The 21,874-nt window shown below is 35.3% G+C and overlaps 1 protein-coding gene and 1 long non-coding RNA gene across 10 annotated transcripts in view; one reads left to right on the top strand and one right to left on the bottom strand.

Moving 5' to 3' along the window:
* The window catches only part of ANKIB1 (ankyrin repeat and IBR domain containing 1), a 238,505-nt gene that overhangs the window by 3,389 nt on the left and 213,242 nt on the right, over positions 1-21,874 (bottom strand). For 6 of the 9 annotated variants that reach the window (XM_049093408.1, XM_025471402.3, XM_025471401.3 and 3 more), the window contains 9 exons: positions 15,798-15,928; positions 12,025-12,159; positions 10,956-11,042; positions 10,803-10,869; positions 8,340-8,485; positions 7,156-7,334; positions 6,280-6,331; positions 1,784-1,898; positions 147-301 (listed from right to left, as the gene is read on the bottom strand). In XM_049093408.1, coding sequence (XP_048949365.1) covers positions 147-301; positions 1,784-1,898; positions 6,280-6,331; positions 7,156-7,334; positions 8,340-8,485; positions 10,803-10,869; positions 10,956-11,042; positions 12,025-12,159; positions 15,798-15,928 — 1,067 coding nt within the window. The remainder of the gene's footprint in view (positions 1-146; positions 302-1,783; positions 1,899-6,279; positions 6,332-7,155; positions 7,335-8,339; positions 8,486-10,802; positions 10,870-10,955; positions 11,043-12,024; positions 12,160-15,797; positions 15,929-21,874) is intronic. The other 3 variants (XM_025471404.3, XM_025471406.3, XM_025471405.3) reach the window with 3 other exon arrangements.
* Positions 276-7,334, top strand: LOC112674951 (uncharacterized). The gene is made up of 3 exons (XR_003145674.3): positions 276-1,404; positions 5,101-5,163; positions 7,045-7,334. It is a non-coding gene; the product is annotated as an uncharacterized LOC112674951 (long non-coding RNA).

The raw sequence follows: 21,874 nt of genomic DNA, 5'->3' as shown, positions 1-21,874 counted from the left end.
AATCTTTGCTGGTACTACATCTTTGAAACAAAGATTTTAGAATGAAAAGGTTAAAAAGGAAAGCAATAAAAGTAAAAAAAAAAGGAAGCCAGGGAAAACAAGGAAGGAACATCAACAAGGGCAATGAGGCTGCCCAGGAAGCCGACCTGAAGAGAGTCCTGGTTTTCAGAGCGACTGGCAGGGGTGTAGTCACGCAGGGACGAGCTGTGCAGTACGCTCATAGATGCGGAGCTCACTACTGAGGCACCAGGCCTGCGGCCACTGCCACCATCTGGGATGTCTGTTTTAAAGCAAGTGGAACCTGAGACAATTCAGTCATACAACATTTCACCCATCTTTTTATTTTGGTTAACAATTTCTCTTTCAGTGCTATTGAAAACCTGTGTTTACTTAATCTTTCAGAGATTTCTCCTCCATATTTGTCTCATCAAAATATATTTAATACTGCGGTGCCTGGGTGGTCGAGTCAGTTAGGCGTCTGATTCTTGATCTCAGCTCAGGTCTTGATCTCAGGGTCATGAGTTCTGGAGCCTTACTGGGCTCCAAAAGGGGGCTCTAACTAGCTTGCCTTAATAAAAAAAAAAAAAAAAGATATCTAATACCACTACTTCAAACACACGATTGTTCTTTTTTAATTTTTTTTAAGGTTTATTTATTTGTTCATGATAGACATAGAGAGAGAGAGAGAGAGAGAGAGAGAGGCAGAGACATAGGCAGAGGGAGAAGCAAGCTCCATGCCGGGAGCCCGATGCGGAACTCGATCCCGGGACTCCAGGATTGTGCCCTGAGCCAAAGGCAGGTGCTAAACCACTGAGCCACTCAGGGATCCCCCACGATTGTTCTTTATGTTCTTGCTTGCACTAAATATGGTTCTATTCATAAATGCAAGTGCTACCACCCATTCCTTCTTTTTTCCTTAAGCAGTAACAAATAAAGGTATATTCATTTTCAGAGTTTTCAAAACTAAAGAATTTTGGAATCACAATAGCCTGAGGAACAAATATTTAGGCTCTTTGATCCCAATTTATTAAAGATGATCTGCTGACATAGTTTAAAGATTTTCCATTAACAGTTTAACATTTAAAAGTTGATAAAATAATTTATCTCTAATACCAGGAATTTTCTCTTTTAAAGAATGTCTAGAGAAGAATGGAGGCTAGGAGAAAAATATTCTATGAACATAGTAACAGTGATCAAGAGCTACACTTTGTTGAGTGCTCACTATGTGCTACTAGTGCTTAAGGGTTTTATACTCATTCTTTCACTTAATGTTCACAGAGAGCCCACAAAGTGGCTCTGTTACAAATGCTTCTTTGGAATGAGGAGACTGAAGCTTGAAGAGGTTATGTGAACTTGACTAAAGTTTCACACCGATCCACAGCAAAGATGGCGACACGAATCCAGGTATGGCTGACTCCACAGCCTATGTTCTTCATCTCTCTGGTTTCCTGTGTTCTGTAACATGTGAGGCATCTACATATTGATAGTATCTACACTACAAACTATTTCACCAACATTTTTTTTAAAGATTTTATTTATTTATTAATGAGACACAGAGAGATAGAGAGGCAGAGACACAGGAAGAGGGAGAAGCAGGCTCCATGCAGAGAGCCTGGTGTGGGACCTGATCTCGGAACCCCAGGATCACGTCCTGAGCCGAAGGCAGACGCCCAACTGCTAAGCCACCCAGGCATCCCTATTTCACCAACATTTAGATTAGCCAGTTTTAAGAATAAGTTCAAGAGAAAGAAGAGACTAAAACGTAACCAACTCCACAGCTTACCTAAAGTGCTTTCGCTCGGCTCATCAGGGTCTGGAGGATTACCAAGCAGACTGTGCACATCTCCTCGACGGCGCTGCTGTCTGTGCCTCCTCCGATACTGAAATTCAGCATATTCCTGCATAAACCAAAGGTTATAAAATACAGGAGAGCATGCAATTGTTTTTATGCAAATAAAACAAACAATACACTTTTTTTTTTCCCCAGGAAAAAAATGTGTGATTTTATATACATATTATAAAATCACTTGGCTTTAACAAAAGAAATTTCAGGTTTTGCCATGCCAAGGAAACAGATAAGGTAAAATGGAAAAAGAAAAATTTTAAACAGTCATTTCAGTTGCCTGGATAAAGAGCAAATACTTGCAAGCTCCAATGCTAGGTCATAACTGAGCCTTATTTCATGTGCCTGGGTCTTGTTATACACTGTTATAACTAATACCATAATGATTTTACTAATAGAAGTTATGGTCTTTAGTAACATAAGTAAGGTTCTTGGAGGTTTTGTTTTTAAAAGTGACTGTGATATGTACAGTGGAAAGAAAAAAAAATGAAGAACATACACTGTCAGACTATTAGATTTTATATTCCTTGGGATAACTACATACCATACTCACAAGTTAAATGATTAAATTAAAAGAAAAATGTGATGTCAGCTTTAAAATACAATGTTACTTGGCTTCCTTCTTATATTAGCTAATATGTGGGGTTATCTATAACATGGGCAGGGGGATGTGTTTTCTATTTACTATATGGGAAGATCACAGATTAGGGCAGAGGCAGAACCTTTGGCTCTCTGCTATTATTTTGGTACAAACATACTTTTCGGGGTTTTAGTGCAGAAGAGACCAGAAAAGAGGCCAGTTAGTGTGCATGACATCAGCATAAATAGGTTATTTTTGAGAGCCATTATAAAACCTTTGAGTAGTAAATGCTAAGATACTCAGGTTTATGATCATCCTGGTTTTCCTAGGATATTCAATATGCTTATATTGTGAAAGTACCACTCAATGAAGAGAGGTTTTACCTCACGAATAAAATTTTCACATCATACCATTCAAGTTAAATTTATTTAAACTCCATTTATGTGAACAAGCAGTGGTCTCTACTAAGAAGTGGGAGACACCCTACTAGGTTAGAAAACAAGAAAGATACTACAGGTTCTTGGAGATATTATTTAGGTTCTTTAAACTTTCCTGCTGAGCTGGGGTATGATTTCCTCTTTTTCTGGAGGCCCATGATCCCTAACTGGATGACTATTATGTATCATCATGGCTCACTGGACCACTAAGGACCGCCACATTTCTTAGACAAAGATGGAATGAAAAACTTTATTTCAGTTTAGTGTTTATTTACTTAAAGGTTTTAGTGTTTTAGAGAGAGAGAGAGAGGATGTGAGCAGGGGAGGGGCAGAGGAGAGGGAGAGAGAATCTCAAGCTGACTGTGCTGAGCATAGAGCCTGATGTGGGGCTTGATCTCATGACCCCAAGATCATGACCTGCGTGGAAACCAAGAGTCAGAGGCTTAACCAACTGAGTCACCCAGGTACCCCTCAAGGTTTATATTTAAGGAGAATTTGTTTACTTTGTAAACTTAATGATGGCACAAAAAAGTTATTCTGAATTAAATGAACTATTATTACTAACCATACAGTATACACATTCCCAACTTAAGAAAATTAAAATTTGGCTTAAAAACAACAATAAAAGAAACTTGATTTATTTATAATTATTCTGACAGAAAACTGAATGGCATTCTCTCACAATGCAATAGGCTTAAAAAATTGATCCCATAAAATTAAACTTAGCTGAAAATTTCTAAGAATTCCTAGATTTTAAAAAAAGATTTATTTGAGAGAGAGAGAGAGAGAGAGAGAGAGAGAGAGAAAGCACGTACAAGCATGGTGGGGAACGGCAATGGAAGAAGGAGAGAAAATCCTAAGCAGACTCCATGCTGAGTACAGAGCCACATGCGGGGTTTGATCCCATAACCCTGAGATGATGACTGAGCTGACACCAAGAGTGGGACAACCACCTGACTATGCTACCCAGGTGCCCCAGAATTCCTATATTCTAAACAAAGCATATAAAAAGGCTTGGGACACTCCAAATGATTTAAGAGTGTTAAGGTTACAGAGAAGATTGAGAAATTTTGAGATTTATTGGCGAAAAAGCTGCCAGATGCATTTTGTTGAGCACCAAATTCATCAATAGCTTAAAGGGAAGCTTTAATTCTTCCAAATTTCCACGAAGTAGATAGTGCCACCCACATTTTAAAGAGAAATTTAAGGAAGAACATAGTCTAAAATCTAATAGTTATCAAGCTAGACCTTGAATTCAGGATCCCTCAGACTCTAGCACTATGTTCTTTCCTCTGGGCTCCACTCCCTTTAAAGTGGTACAAAATACTTATGATTGTCACTGAGCCATTCAATTTAATTAAAAAAAGAATAAGATGGAATTAACTTTACTGAAAAAATATAAATTTAACCTAAAAGTCTATCGGAGTTTGGTAACATTTTTTTTTCAGAGTATATATGAAGGCACAGAGCTAATTTTTCAAGATATTATTTTGGCAGTTACTTGTTAGTCACAGGCATGCAGAATTTTAGTTTTACACTATATGGTAAGTCTTTATTTTTTTTTTTTAAGATTTTATTTATTTATTCATGAGAGACACACACACACACAGAGACAGAGGCAGAAACACAGTCAGAGGGAGAAGCAGGCTCCATGCAGGGAGCCTGATGTGGCACTTGATCTCCAGGATCACACCCTGAGCCGAAGGCAGGTGCTAAACCACCAAGCCACCTGGGCTGCCCCTATATGGTAAATCTTTAGACTTGCAATAAGGTTTACATAAAAGCTTGGTGTTTCAATGTACCAAAGACTTTAAAGAAAAGTAAAAATAATTAAATAATTCTTACAAAACTAATTAACACATGAAAATAAATTTCAGAAGGAAAAATTACTTATACTTTCACAATTCTCAACTCTGGAGAAAAAGAACTTGATAATTTATAAATATTCACATGTAAGGTGGCAAGCTTTCCTTTTTTTTTTTTTTTTTTTTACACAATGAATCTGTGTCAGTCACATTAGCAGGCCTTCGATGTTCAAGGACAAATATTTAGGATTCCTAAAGTTACTGTCAGAGCTAGAAGCTGCAGGATGATACACACATGACTATGACTACACTGATAAAGGTTTTATTTTGGTTCAAATAAAGCTAAACTGTGTTTCTACCTTGAAGTACTGAAATCTTTAGTATTCTTTTTTTTTTTTTTTTTGATAATTGAAGCTTGTTTATTCATTTTTTTAGGTGGATATTTTCCATACTATCCTCAAAGCTGTAATTATAACAGAATAATAAGCATAGGATCAGGTAAAGAGAAGGTTCATAATTTGTTTTACAATAGAAATTTCATTAATACATTAAATTATTTTTGCAATTTAAGTGAATTTAAAATTTTCCTTATCAGAGCTCAAAGCATGGATTGTTTTCTCAAGTCAATATTTTCTGGGATATATATCCACCAATACAAAGGCCATAAGGTGATTGCAAGTATCCTCAGCAGTTGAAAACAGAAAGTATCTGATTTAAATAAGCCACAGTCATTTCTGGATAACTGATTTCATTCTCTTTTAGTTGTAGGTAAACCATTAGGCTAAACAATAAACAAAGGTTTCACTATTTGTCCTGCTCTCTTCTAAGTTAAAAGGTTATTATAATATAATATAAACATCATATATATACTGTTTTAAAGAATAAGGAAGGAGAGACAGAAGTAGAATGAACTGCTAAAACCATTTAAAATCAGACTCAACAGTGACAGTGGCAATTTAAATCTCAGAAAATAGCAATGTGATTAAGATTTTCACTCTATCTTATTTTTATTCGTAGTAATTGCTATTTGCAATGTTAGTATTTTAGACTCTTTGTATTTTAAAATCTACCAGTAACAACAACCAAAAAATTCAGAAGAGGGTGAAAATCTTAAAGAGAAACATAGCAACTAAGCAAAGCATTTCTTTCTGCATAAATATTATCAATGTCAAGTTTCCACCTTAGAAACTGATTACAAATCAATTCAATCAGGTTGTTGATAACTTTAAAAAAACAGATTGTGCAGGTTTTTCATAGATTCAGACTGAACAATATTACCACAAAAAATACATTTCTGATACATAAAATTTGTATCTCTTAACCAATTTGAAAATATGTTCTAAAATATATCCTATAAGTTGCCTTAATTCTGACTGCTCAGTAATTAAAAATAAAAAGGGGGATGCATTTAATAATGTGATGATAGTTCAATACCACAAGTAGCTAAAGGTAGGCTCTGCTGAGGCATTTTTATTATATAATAAGAAAGAGAAAACACTGCTGACAATCTCAGTAGGATTTAGAATAGAAAAAGGGTAGAAATGCAAGCAGGATTTCTTGATGGAAAAATATAATTAAAAAGAAAACACCCCCCGCCCCCAGCAAAACAATTACCTCAGGTGATGCGAATCCTAAGTATTCCCAATCCCATGTTCCACCAGCAAAGCTACAAAGAAATTAGACATACCATTTGATTTATTATCAGCATTACAAAGTACAATCAGACCCTCACCCATTGAACATTACTTTTAATTCCTTTGCTTAGAACTTGCTTAACCGAAGTAGATTAACTACTGAATACAATGAAAATGATACTTCAATCCTTTCAACTTCTAAATTGCTTTATGTTCATGTAAAATAGTGGAAAAATATAAATCATCACTATAACAGTTATTTGATGATTCCTATTTTTATAAGTGTTTATGTAATAAAAAAATAGGGTCAAAGAAATTCTAATGGCTATAATTATTATGAATAAGAAAATACGCTTCAATTTATAATGGTAGTAACAGTATAAGTATCTGAAATAAACAACCAAAACTCAACTGTTCTTTAATGGATGAATATGAATCACTTAAATAACTTTATTAATATCAGATTTCTAATTTCTTCATAACCTCTTACATAAAAATGTAAATAAGACCCTAACAAGTTGGCAAGGCTTCCAAATTCAACATTCTAAGATGTTTAGGACTATCATATCACTACATATTTGAAGTGATGCATTAGAATACTCTGAATTATGAGTTCACTGAAGTGTGAACTTTACCTGGCTTAATTTAGTCCAAGAAACTACACAATGACAAACAAAAAATAAGAGAAATAGAAATAGTACCGGGGGAAAAAATCACCAAAAAGAAATTAACATGATTTTATCAGCTCTCTTTTAGGTATAAATAACTTCCAGGAATATGAGCACCAGTTAGAAAATAAACCTGGTGGCATTTGTGGCTGGAGCTGGATGATTTCCACAGCATACATCCTTTTTACCTGCGCCTTGGAGCTTCTGGTGAGTCTGCAGGGGCAACTCCCCGAGCCACAGAAGCCAGGAATTCTTGTCTCTTCTGCTGTACAAGGCATGCTGCCTTGATGATCTTGTGGCGGGGTGTGCGAAGGTAAGGCCTATTGACTTTTTGGGCAAGGTCTTCAGTGACCATTTCTAGGTCTGTCTATGGTAATAAGAGAGAGAGAAAAAAAGGATTATAGGCTGAATAAGTTAGTCAATAGCAAATTCATTATCTATTTGGTTTCTCAGTTAAATCTCTTTTGAATTCCGAAATTAATCCAAATTATAAAATAACTTATTTAACATATACTTCTATTTTGTGCATTTCAGGAAAATAGTACTCATCTGAAAGTCATTTATAACAATGTAGTCGGTACAAAGACATAGTGAGTATGCTAGAACTCTATAGGGAATTTAAAATTTGTCTATGTGAAAAAAAAATGAGTAGATTTCAAGGCACTGTACATGCAAATACATGACTACGTAGTGAAAACTACATGGAAACGGTGAAGGAATCTGAGGCAAGGCAAGATCTCTGTGATCTAGGCTTAGGTCTGAAAGGTTTCATGGAAAAAATTAATATTGAGCACCTTTTAAAGAAATGTGGGATATAGATTACTAGAGGGCAGTTCAAAGGAGTGGCATGAAAATTGTGGCAAGAGAAGAAAGTTTGGTGTATTAAAAAAAAAAAAAAGAATGTATAATGAAGTTGGTTAGCTATAGTGATCAGTTGGCTTTGGTGTTGTTTTTTTAAATATTCTAACTTTTTCACTTGTACTTTTAAAATAAACTGGCACACAGTAACTTTCCCATCTAGTATGTAATGTGTTTTGTTTCATCTTTGAAGATAAAGTTTCTAGTTACATAATCAGAAATAGGCTAGATTTCAACATCAACCAGTTTAGGATAAATAAATAAATGTGGTAGGAAATGTTTGCATAGCTCAGAACTCACTCAGATTTACTGTGGTGAATTTAATTATAAAAAAATTTCAGTTTATTACTAGTAACTTTTCCTTCTTTAAAAATCACTGTAAACATGAAAATAAAATTTTCTACTAGTCACACCCAAATAAGATAAAATGTAGTTAAGTGGTTGAAAAAGGACAAAATCTGTTTTTTTTTTTATAGTAATTGCATTTAAATTTAATTTTAAAAAGATATCTTACTTGCATGAGTTCAAAAATTTCTTTCTTTGTGCTTTTAGGTTCTAAGAAAAATCCATATGGATAAGAACACTTGAGAATGCGTCGAGTTTTTAAGAGCACATGAACTGCATCTTCAATGAAAGTAGTATCTGGACAGCCTCCTTCAGCTATAAAGTAAATCAGGCAGAGTGAAAAAAAAAAACTTCTGCAAATATGCTGTCATAAATTAATTAAACAATGAGTTTTCTCAAACAAACAAAAAAGGCTCTCTATTTAGAAACTGCTTGAAGTAACTGTATGGTAATACTTATTTGAACTAGACCAAAAACCTACACAAAACACTCATGTGTGGCTTGTAGGCATCTATAAATAAAGTATACACTGCAGCTGCCCAAGAGCACTGATGGCAATCATGAAGGAATGCATACACTGATTCTGCATTCTGTTCTCAACCTGTTCGTTAAACAAATCTAGCTTTAGATCATCTCTTCTTTATTATGTTTTTCAGGTATCTCTAGTGAAACTTTGCCGACTAAAAATTAAAACAAATGGGGGTGCCTGACTGGCTCAGTCAGAAGAGTATATGACTCTTGATCTTAAGGTCATAACTTTGAGCCCCATGCTGGGTATAAAGATTACAAAAAATAATAAACTTAAAAAAAAAGAATTAAAATAAACACCCTCCTTAGCTGTTTGCTAAAAAACAAAACAAAACAAAACAAAAACACCTAATTATGATTATGGTTCTGTAAAAACAACATTTTAGAAAAAAGATACAACATTCTGGGGAACTGGATAACTAATGCTAGTAAATATAACAGGGAGAGAAAGAAAGGGAAGAAGACTGAGAAAAGGGGAGAAGAAACTACCTTAATATCTGAGACTTCCTTCTCCAAGTATCATTATAACATTCTAACTTTCTTCTTAACTACAAAAAAGGGAAACTAAGTAGTAGAATCTAGATTCATAAGTACTTTTGAAAATAAGATTATTCTGCAGGCTTGTGGAAAGAAATTACATGTGTATGTACACACACAAATGTATAGACCACCCCAAAATATCTACCCTAGCAGAGGGATCTGAGCTAAGTAGAGTAAAAAAAGAAAAAGAAAACAAAACAAACAGCACCCCCCAGTATACATGTATGAGAAGTATGTGAAATTTTGTTTCTTCCTTTCTAATCCTTACAACATTTAATTCTTTTTCATCTCATTATGCTGTCTTGAACCTCCAAGAAAAGAAGCAGTAATTCACATTTACAGATATTTATTGAATGTTTATTATGTGTCAGGTACAGTTCTAAGCATTAGGGACAGCTCAGTGATGTAAGACAAAAATCCCGGTTGAAGAACTGTAGAACTTGTGAGGGTTTTTTTCCTTTTAATTTTTACTATGGACAGTATGTTAAGAGTTTGATAATGGTGATATAATTATATCATTCCTAAAGTCTAAACACTGAAAATGAACAAGGAGACAAAGCTGCTACTGATACTTTTTCTCCTAATTTATTTAATTCATGCTTATCTTTTTTTTTTAAAGATTTTATTTATTTATTCATGAGAGACACATAGAGAGGGGCAGAAACATAGGCAGAGGGAGAAGCAGGCTCTCTGTGGGGAGTCAGATGCAGGACTTGATCCCAGGACTCCAGGATCATGATCTGAGCCAAAGACAGATGCTCAACCACTGAGCCACTCAGGCATCCCTCATGCTTACTATCTTAATTAGGGAATTACCCTCATAAAAAGGGTCTTACTTTTACAAACTGGAGGAAATACAATTGCATATTTTGCCTGAAAACCTTTCATATATAAGCTATGATTATTTTAAAAATGTGACTTTTTAAAAACAAACATCATAGAACCCATACTCTGTGTGGTCACTATAAGATACTGTATTTTAATGATGCAACCAATACTCAATCCATTTTAGGAATGTTCTTTCTGAATTTCCACTTTAGGATACATAAGTTAGCCCTATCTCATGTCTTTGCTTTTGGACTCTGATGTCTATTATTTACCAGTAAGATGATTTCTCCCAAGACTGTATTTGACTTTCATTCCACTAGGCACTCTGCTAAATTTTCTCAAGAATCTTTGGGAATTTAGTCACACTACCATTGGGTGGCATGTGAATCTTGCTCTTTTGACGGGATCAAGGATGCCTTTTAGAGTCCATCCACTGTTTCTGACAATGTAGAGCATCAGCAATGGCACACAGTAAGCAAAACCATGATAGGTGTTTATCTGCTAAAAGTACAGGCTGCATTAAGAGGAGCATATGAAGTAAGCTGGGTAGAAAATCTAATTACAGAGGCCTCAAATGCTAAGCTGCACTTTGGGCTTCAGAGAACTCCAAGCAGTACCAGAATGAGCTGGTGGAGATAATGTGCTCCTCGAAGGGTTTTAACCTCCTACCAATGAAGTGACTTAAGCATGTAAGGCTATTTTATGTTAATTATCACACATACCACTTATAACTTACTTTCTTTGAGAGCTCTACTCAATTGCTCCATCTTTTCTTTGGCTGTTTTAAGAAGGCGTTGTTCTAACTAAAGGAATAGAAATAAATAATTTATATAATTTTATTTATTCAAAACAGTATACTTCAGAGCATTTGAAATGATTCGGGACATACCTGATAGCTATGCTCATGGTTTTTAAATCTTGTGTAATAGTGCATAAATCTGTCAAGTTCCTGAAATCGTTTGTGTTTTTTCTCAGCCTAGGAAACAAAAGTCCATAAATGACTTTTATAAATAAAATACTAGCTATTACAATTAGGGACATTTTGTCATTTAAAATTTTTATTAATAATAGGAAGCTGTGTATACAATTTGGCTATTTTGAGAAAAAAAAAAACAGTACATTTTTAAGGCTACCACAACAAAGTCTTGGATTTGTATTCTTTGTGATAATCCACTGAATCTATGATCCCAGAGCGTAAGGCAAAGATGCCTCTCAAGACCTACATTTATCAGATCTTTGATATTTTATTATATTGCTTATTACTATGGACTGAATTATATCTCCCCAAAATTCATGTTGAAGCCTTAACCCCCAATGTGAATGACTGGCTTTGAAAACAGAGCCTGTGAGGCGAGAAAGGTTAAATAAAGTCATTAGGGTGGGGCCCTAATCCGGTAGAATTATTGCTCTTATAAAAAAAGGAAGAGACACCAGAGCTCTCTCTCTTCTATGTGAGGATGGAGCAAAAAAGACAGCCAGCTCTCTGTAAGTCAGGAAGAGTCATCACCAGAAACTGAATTGGCAGTAATCTTGGTCTTGGACTTCCTAGGCTCCAGAACTGTGAGACATACCTTTCTGTTGTTTAAGCTACTCAGTATTTTGTTATGGCAGCCAAACAGACTAAGAGACTTATTAAATGCTATAACCTAATACCATATTGTTATTATGTTAAAATAGTTTTAAAGTCATTACAGAGACAGGGATATGTAAGACTTTTCTTATCTTTAACAAAATAAAAAAGAGAAAATTAAAAAAAAAAAGCTCTCAAGTTGATAGGCCTATTTTATTTAAATTAAAGGCTGCTCTAAAGTGTATTCAATCTGGGGAGAAGGAAAAAAATAAAGTGTATTCAATTTAATGCCTCATTACAACAAAGATAGGGAAAGAAGAAATGCAAAATACTCCAAAGGGTATTAAGTGGCTTAGCCAGAGGCCTTGATTTCAACAGTTCTCTTTACCTCCACAGTCATTTCCTTCGACTGCTCCTCCACATGCTGAATGACTTCATAGCGAGTACATCTGTAATAACCTCCTGTGGAAGAACTATGCTTTTTCCATTCTTCTAGGCAAATCCAGCAAAAGTCATACTTGCACTTCAAAAGAAAACATGTGCAAACATCGCCTTGTATCAACATGCACATTACTTTCTGATTTATAGTCAACTACTTTGTAGAGATCAAGCAATTCTGCCTGTGTGACCAGGAACAAATCTTAAAAACATGCTGCCTTTTTAAATGTTTCCTCTGGAGAAGACCTTATCTGAGCTATGGAAAGATGTGGGGGTAGTTTACAATGACTGCTTATAAGGATAAATTAAAATGTAAGTCATAATATTATGAATATAAAGGAATCTTTAAAAACATCAATAAGATATTTTTCCCCAATAATTAAGGCAGATACTGACAATGTTTCATTTTTCAAGTGCATGGTAATTTTAACTGTGGTGTATAAGGCTTTATTAGTCTTCAGCAGTTTTTCTAACGACTTTGACAAACTGGTTTTGAAACTAGGAATAATTTAAAAGGTTTCTAAGTAGAAAGACTGACATAAAACCTGTTTCTTATTTTTAAGGAAACTGCACTTTGCTCCAAGCAGATAATGCCAAAAATATGAGCATTATGGTATGAAAATACATCCTTTTTTTAATGCTTATGGATTTTGGGTCAGAGGGATCTTCCCATTTGAAGTCTGTTTTCTTGTACTTTTATGTTTGTTTTTTTAAATATTTAAATGCTTGAGCTGTTCAGAATTTATCTGGATATATAATACACAGTATGAATTCAACTTTATTTTTTTCCACACAGCTGCCCAGTTGTCTCAATCCTATTTATTGAACAGTCCATGTTTCTCCATTCCTGGAGACCCTCCATTATCATACACTACATTCCCAATTATTTCAGCCAATATTTTGGGCTTTCTATTATGTTTCATTATCTTTAAATTCATGTGCTAGCACCATGGTGTTTTAATTACTGAGCCTTTACAACAGATTTACTATTTGACAAGGCTAGTTATTTTTCAGAGTTTTCCTAGCTATTGCTTTGTTTTTCCATGTGAACTTATGAATTGACTTATCTAGACGCAGAAACAAAACTTGCTGGTATTTTTGTTGGAACCTTTCTATCCAAAGACTTTATCTTTCTTTGTCATCTTTTGTGTTCTACAGATAGGAGTCTTAAAATTTTCTTCATATAAGTTTTGTACATTTCTTTAGTTTCTTTCCAGATAAATGAGATCTTCTCTTTCAGTACATATTCTGTCTGTATGTTTTTGGTACAAATGAAGGGTATTGCTTTCTGCATATTAACTTTGTACTCTGCTAATTAACTGAATTTTGTTGTTAGTTTTTAAATCCATTTAAAATACCAGTTTTCTAGGTATATAATCATGCTATCTGCAAAAAAAAAAATAAAAAAATAAAAAAAATTAGCACTTCATTTCTAATTTTTACATCTTTAATTTCTTCCTATTTTCTAAATATGTTGACTGGTATCTCCAGTCCATTGTTAATAATACTTGTGATGGAGCATATCCTTATCTTGTTCTTTTTTTTTTAGATTTTTATTTATTTATTTGAAAGAGAGTGCATGAGCAGGGGGAGAAGAAGTGGAAGAGGGAGAAGCAAATTCCCCCACTGAGCAGGGAGCCTGATATGGGGCTTGATCCTAGGACCCTGGGATTATGACTGGAGCCAAGGCAGACACTTAACCGACTGAGCCACCCAGGCACCCCTTTATCTTGTTCATGATTTTAGTGAGAGCACCTCTAGTTTTCTCACTAAATATACTAACTTTTGAACTGAACTAGATTTATTTTTATCATTCTAAGGAAGAGTCCATCTATTACTATTTCTTTGAGTGTCTTAATAAAGAATAGTTGTTAATTTTTTGTCAACTGCCTTTTTAGCAACTATAGAACATACATATGATTCTTCTCTTTGGATCTACTAATAAGATGAGGTACAGCAATAGCTTTTTAAAAACTGAACCGTTCTTGTATTCCTGAAATAAACACATGCCAATTACTTGAAATTAAAATTTTTTTAAAAAATTGAGATATAATTGACAATCAGTCTTTTAATGTGTTCTGCTGGATTATATTTGCTAAGATCTGTGGGTTTTTTTCTCCCCCTTATATCTTATTTAGGACTTATGCATTGCTGTTCATAAGTAAGATTGATCGATAATTTTCTCTTAATTTTTATAATCTTGTGAAGGGAACATGCACCCTGAGCCAAAGGCAGACGCTCAACCACTGAGCTCCCTAAATGTTTCTTTTAAATGCAACAGACGCTTCAGCAAAATCTGTTTAACACAATTATCTTAAATCATCAGCCTGATGAATTCATGAAAATATTTACTCACTCAATACATATTTATCAACTGCTTACTAATGGCAGGTGCTTTGAAGGAAATAAAGGTAATTGGATAATTGGACCTTGCTTCTTTATTATTAGCCCAACAGCTGATTTTTATGGTCAACTTGTATTTCTTTACACATCTATCTGGTCTATATTAGAGTTTCCAAGAAAAACCTAATAATGAATGTTGGGGATAAGACCACAAATGAAGTATTTTTGGCATGATCAGCTGAACTAATAAGTACCTTTGATATTTTGCTCAGAACACTGTACTACATTTTTTTTCTTACCTCTTAGGAAATCATTATTACTGCTTCACTAAGCTAATCCATCATGTTAACTTTATAATAATAGGCTTATAAAAATGATCTGGTAAGTGCTTTCTTTTATGTAATAATGATAATGATCATTAGTTTTAACATTACAAATCAAGTAATACTTAGAAGATATTGATATGTTATTGGAATTGTAACTATTTGGTTTTCTTTCACATTGCAAATTAAAAGTTGCATTGTTCTCTCAATTTTAAGTAATTATTTTTTATGTACATGGAACTTCCAGTGAAAAAGAAAAAAACTGGAATATCATTACAATTTTAAAACAAAAATGTTCATGAATGTAGGCATGGATTAATAAGATACTTATTAACCTAATTCCAGAATATTTGTTTTAAAGATGGCAGTTTCCTTCTATGCAACTAAGTCAGGAGGATAGCCTTCCAAAAGTAATTATTTATATTAATTATGTTTTGGTGAAGATCTTTGTTGGCATTTTCAATACAGTAATGAATGAATTACTTATTTAACTGATGATTTTATTAGGAGACCTAAAGTCTGTCCACTGCTTTGGGCACTTTTATTATATAGCCACATATACATAGACAACAAGATTTAGATGTGGATTTAGGGGAATTGCCTGGGGCCTGACTTGGGTCTTGAATCTAAGCTGTGTGCTTGAAAGCCAGCCTTGTAAGCTATCTCATTTAAATAGCACTTTACCATTTCATATTATTATTTATATATAGACAAAACTCTCTTAGGATCCTCGCTGGGCAGGGGTGGGGAGGGAGGTGTTTCTTAGCAGGTAAGATTTTAGGATCTTCACTAGGAGAGATTAGCAGGGAATGTTTCAGGCATTTCTCACCTTCAGGCAAAATACCACTGAATCCTGAATCTATTTTTAACATTCATTATGAGTGTAAAATGTAGTAGTATGAAATAATACTTACATTATTCAACAAAGAATATAGAATGTAATCTCCTGGAATCGATCTGAAACCCAGTAACAGTTTTATGGTTGTTTCTTCTTTCGACTAACAGTCCTAATAAGATTCTAACTGCAAAGCATGCAAAATTCTCTTTAACTTCTTACCTTAGCACACTGCATGTGATTGCATCCCTCATTCTTCTGTATCGGAGACTTACAGTTAGCACAAGGCTTAGAGTTAGTTAACAACCAGAGACAATTGGCAGCATCCTCATAAGCTTCACTAACTCCTACAACTTTGGGATATTAAGCACAAACACAAAACACATGATTTAGTGTATAACTTCAGAGGGAAACCCCCCTCCCAAGTTTTCTTTGTAGATTGTCTCTCAATTTTAAACCATATATTTACTTCACTATTTTTAAACTGCTTCATTCTGAATAGCATGATTATAGGATAAGGGGGTGTATTCCAAAAGTTCTATTTAGGAAATTTGATTTAAAAGAGATTTTTCTCTAAAGTTGTATCCAAATAAACTGGGGAAGAAAATAACTAACGTTTACAAAAAACAATATATTATTGTCTGTTTGACATAACTATTGGATCAAAGAAAATTATAGAAAGAATCGTAATTTCAGACAATACTTTCTTAAATGGGTCAATTGCAAACATAATGACCAGATACTCTCCATCATAGTAAAAAAACACAAAAATTCTATTGAAATATCAGTATCATTTTTACCCATGATTATTGCAAACATAATGTCCAGATACTCTCCATCATAGTAAAAAACACAAAAATCATATTGAAATATCAGTATTGTTTTTACCCATGATTATTTCAGATAAACTAAAAATGAATCCAATGTGATACATCTAAAACTAAACTTACCATTTTCTCTAAACCTGCCCCTTTATTCCCTGTCCTAGTAAATTATATATATGATTATCTACTCAGAATCAACCTAGGAAAAGCACGATCTTGGATAGCCTTTTTCCCTCACCTGCTGCATTCCACGGTTTCTACCTCTTTCTCTCTCTTATCTGTGTCCCTTCCATTTCCACTTCTTATTACTTTAGCTAGGGTCCTCTACACCTCCTGCCTAAACAATTAAAAAGCCAACCTATCTCCCTAGTTCCTTCTGCCCTCAACTTCCACTATACTGCCTACACAGTGATTTTTAAAAAAAATACATATCTCCTTAAAATCTTTTAGATGCTCCCCACTGACTGCAAGATAAAATTGAATTCTTTAAGCAAAAAATACCAAGTCCTTCATGATTTGGCCACTCCCTACCTGGCAAGATTTTCCCACCCTCTTTCCCCATGCCAATCTTATACTCTTCATCTTTTTTTTTTTATACTCTTCATCTTAAACTCAATTTATACTACTCTGATTCGAGATCTGCAGTCTTAAGGAATGCCATGGTTTCAAAAGATTCTAAATCTTACATTTTATATTCTATAACCAACACCCTTCTCAGCACCCCAAGTGGAAAGAGTCAGGGACTAGAGATAGCTCCAGAGACACAGTTAAAGAACTTTTCCCCTCCTTGTCAGTAATCAAATTTGTTTTGTTTTCTAGCTCTAAGTGCACAGGGAAAGCTCTATCTTTTCTTTCCTGAAAGAGGTGTCCAAAAATTACTTTGAAATCATTGAAAGTGGCCCATCCAATCAAGGCTCTGATTACATGGGAGTAAGGAGTTAGTGCTATAATTAAAAGCAGGTGAGAAACAGACTCTTTGAGTTTTGAAGTTTAAAAGGAAAAGTGACCCAACCCTGGAGAGGTAAGTGAGACAAAGGTTTGAGCTGACTGAACCCTGGGAAGTAGCTCAGTATATGAACTGGAAGAGTTAGCTGAGGGTTAGGAGCAGCCCTTTGATGGAGCCTACCAGTGCTGGTGTGGGTGTCTTGTCACAAGGAACTCCAAGGTGCCTACCTACTTAAGTTTGGTCAACAACAGAACAGCAGCTACTGATGGACTGTGAAGCACTGTTTTCAATTCCACATAGCAAAAAGAAACAACAGCAACAATGAAGTGATTAGACCCACTTCAGTTCTAAACCCACTTGGTAGAAGATGGTTTGATTACAGAGAATTCTCAGTTTATTTGGTGGAGAAAAAGAGTTTTAGGAGGAACTTACTATACTATGGCTAATCAGGTCAAGCTGTGGCAGTAATGCTATTTACAGAGAGTATCACTTTAAAAGCTAATCACTAAGTACAACGTCTAATTTTTTTTTTTAAAGTAGTAGCCTTTCTCCTCCATTCAGTATCAACATTATTTTTAGCTCAGAGGCTCTAACATATTCTTATGACCTTTATTGTCCATTGTTGTAATAAATAAAGCACAAAGCCATTAAAACAAAGCAGCTTGTGTGACTCGCAACTTAACAGTTTTTTTTCTCCCACCCTCGGAGAGAATGCTAGTTCGTAACTGCATTCTAGAGGGCTGTATAAAATTAAATCGTGTTCAGGAAAAAACTGAGTATTATTATTTTTGACTATTATTAAAACGAAAACTTGTACTGGGAAAATGCCTTTACTTCTAGTTCTCTGAATATGCTCATTTCACACATCTGCCCTTTGTATATACTTTGCTTCATACCTCCGACACCTTACCTCCCCCTTCAGTCTACCTGAGTTTTCTTTACCCCTTCTGAGTTTCAGACTCTTCCCTTGACTTCAGTTACATGTGTCTTTTGTATCTTTATCTTTCTTTAATAACCTAGTGTGCTTAAGTCTCTTCGTAAGAAATATTAGCTTCATTTAATCAAGTATTAGTATGGAACAATCTAAGATCTACTAATAGAATCAACACGTATGCAAGTGAAAACAAAGTTGATTTTAAAGACTGACTTCTTAAAAAGACTATTTGAATTCCATTAAATAACCATTTATTACATATTATGGAAACTGGTCTGAAAATTTTTATAAATTAGCCATCATTTCACAGAAAATATCATTCCCTCTTCTTGCTCTTATTAGACATAACAGAAGCAGTTTCAGTGCTGAAAAATAGTATTTGAATTATTTTTTTTGTAATTTTTTAAAAAGATTATTTATTTATTTATTCATAGAGACACACACACAGAGAGGCAGAGACACAGGCAGAGGGAGAAGCAGGCACCATGCAGAGAGCCTGACGTGGGACTCGATCCAGGGTCTCCAGGATCATGCCCTAGGCTGCAGGCGGTGCTAAACTGCTGCACCACCGGGGCTGCCTATTTGAATTCTTATATGGAACTCTTTGAACCAATCTTAGTGTATTTTCTAATACTTTTATTCATTAATTAGATTTTATCACTTCTTTTGAGTCTCATAATTCAAAGACTTTGGAAAACTAGACATAAGGGAGAAAATGATCTCATGAATTGACAAGTTCAGTTGAATGCTTATGCCAAAGATATGTGACCATAAGCCAAATTAAAATGTAAGCAATACAGCATTAAATAATACTTTTCTTTCTTGGAATATTATTTTTGTGTATTTAATGATGATATTTTGCTTAAGTATTACAGTTGGCCAGTATTATTTGCCTTAAGCCTCACCCTAAATTTCATAAACTTAAGTGGCAATTAACAGTAGTCAACTGGGGACCCCTGGGTGGCTCAATTGGTTAAGCATCTGCCTTCGGCTTAGGTCATGATCCTAGGGTCCTGAGATAGGGCTCACATCGGGTTCCCTGCTCAGCAGGGAGCCTACTACTCCCTCTTTCTCTGCCTGCTGATACCCTTGCTTGTGCTCTCTCATTCTCTGTGAAATAAAATCTTTTAAAAAAAGTACCCCTTAATTAAAAAAAAAGAAAGTAGTCAGCTGGTCATCACATTTCAGTCTATAGGACAATGAGAAAACTCCTAGGTTTTTCTCAGCAACTAGGAACTTTCTCTGCAGTCTTGGTTTTGGTCCTCTTGTAGACAACTTTTCAAGTATCCTCAGTCTCTTGTTGTCTACCCAATTTTCTCAAGTTCCTCTGTCTTTTTGAATTAAAACCCCATTTGGGACTCTGAGGGAACTTTCAGTTTTTCATTTGAGGTCTCCCGGTTTCTGGAAAGCAGAAGTAACTCTGTATTATACCAGATATACCATTTGCTAGTTTTTCTATTTCTCTTCTCTCATTATCAGGATCATGATCATATATAAGGATATTCTATCACAGTTCCGCTGATAATCTGTACTTACTAGCCAGGCCAGGCCATTCTTTCTCTCTTTCCCTAGTAAAAACTTATTCATGGGTATGGAATGATTGACCAATTTTACAATGGTAAGAGATAACTAAAAACAATCACCCATTTCAAATGTTTGCTTCATATCTTAAATTGGACACTTATGGCCATTTTCTGCTCCAGAATAAATAATACCCCGTGCTGATTATTTCCGGTGGTGTGTTAATACTTTCAGGCAACTGGTAAGTACACTAAATTTACAACTTAATAAAATTGCACCTTCTTAACTCTCCGGTATACACCTCTCCTCTCCTGTCTTCATTGCCCCTGCCCCTCATTATCCTCTCCCCTAGACATTCTGAAATTTTCTGAGAAACAGCATTCTTGTCTCTCAATAGACCCTATTCACCATCCACACTTTCACCTAAGTGATTTTTCTAAGTAAACATCTTCAATTCTCACTCTCCTATTCAGAACTGCTTTTCAGTGTGTCAGCATGAAGTCTGAGCTCCCGGCACCCATATACCACCTGGCCAGCCCTGACACCTGATTGGGACACTTCTGCCTGTGCGGTCTCCTCTGTCACTGGGCTTCCTTTGCACTGGTTGTACTGCAGGATCTGCAGTCTCTGAACATGCCATGTTCTCCTTCACCTGAAGCCCAAATACCCTTCCTGTTCTGGTCTACATGAAGAACATCTATCAGCTTGCAAGACACAGCTTGCACACCAATTCTTTTGTAATAGTTTTCCTTACCCTCTTGTAGAGATACTGATCTTCTTGGTCTCTCCTCTCCCTCACAATGTACCACAGGTATGCTGTTCTTTCACAGCATTAACAATACTTCTTTTTCTTAGTTTTATATATCACTGCCTTCATCTCTAAAATATAAATTTCAAAAATGTAGAGGGCACCTTATTTTCATATTCTAATGTAAATCAGCACTCAATATTTGTTATGTAGCACGCAACAAGTTTTTCCTAAGTTTCCTCAGCATCTCTTCTGAGCTGCAGATAAGTACTTTTAAAATCCCACTGCATATCTCCACATATTTCCTGCAAGTACCCCAAAGTTCACAATGTCCACAACAAAACTTATTCTTTTCCCCTGAAAGTTAGTCTCATATCTGAATTTCCTAAGTTGACCAATGGTTCATCCTCTGACTGAAACTAAAAATTCACCACGCCATTTTGATCTCTCCTTTAGTCTCACCTATCCAGGCACCAGTTATCTTCATAAAAATATCTTAGATAATGTCACTTTCTTTTTTTTTTTTTAAAGATTTTATTTATTTATTCATAGAGACACACAGAGAGAGAGAGAGAGAGAGGCAGAGACATAGGCAGAGGGAGAAGCAGGCTCCACGCAGAGAGCCTGATGCGGGACTCGATCCAGGGTCTCCAGGATCACACCCTGGGCTGCAGGCGGCGCTAAACCGCTGTGCCACCGGGGCTGCCCAGATAATCTCACTTTCTTATTTTAAAAATGCATCATATGGTTTATTCTGTTAATAAGATAACTTCAGATAATTTGGCAAAAATTCTCACAATCTGGCAACACACCTATTTTTCCAGCCTCATCTCTTGCAAATTCTCCCATGGACCTTAAGCAAAATCCAATAGTCTGGCCATGTTTAAAGGTGCTGCAAGATAACAGTATTAATCTTTTATGGAACTCACACATATACACAGACCCATACATATCAGGAGAATAGGGAAAATTGAGGGGGTCTCAAGGGAGCAATGGCAAGCTATCTCTGGCATTCTTTGTGTGTGTGTGTGTGTGTGTGTGTTTTAGATTTAATTTATTTATTCATGAGAGACACACACACACAGAGGCAGAAACACAGGCAAAGGGAGGAGAAGCAGGCTCCATGCAGAAGCCCAATGCATGACTTGATCCCAGAACTCCTGGATCACATCCAGACCCGAAGGCAGTCGCTCAACTGCTGAGCCCCCCATGCATCCCTATACCTCACATTCAAGAGACACAACGAACCTGGGGAACAAGAACAATCCATATGGGTGTTTTTTATTTGGGAAGTTCCTAGCACACAGCAGGCACTCAAAAAAATAT

Source organism: Canis lupus, chromosome 14 (assembly GCF_003254725.2).
Source record: "Canis lupus dingo isolate Sandy chromosome 14, ASM325472v2, whole genome shotgun sequence".
Taxonomy (NCBI): domain Eukaryota; kingdom Metazoa; phylum Chordata; class Mammalia; order Carnivora; family Canidae; genus Canis; species Canis lupus.
The sequence above is the reverse complement of the archived record's forward strand: the minus strand, read 5'-3'. Positions and strand labels throughout refer to the sequence as shown.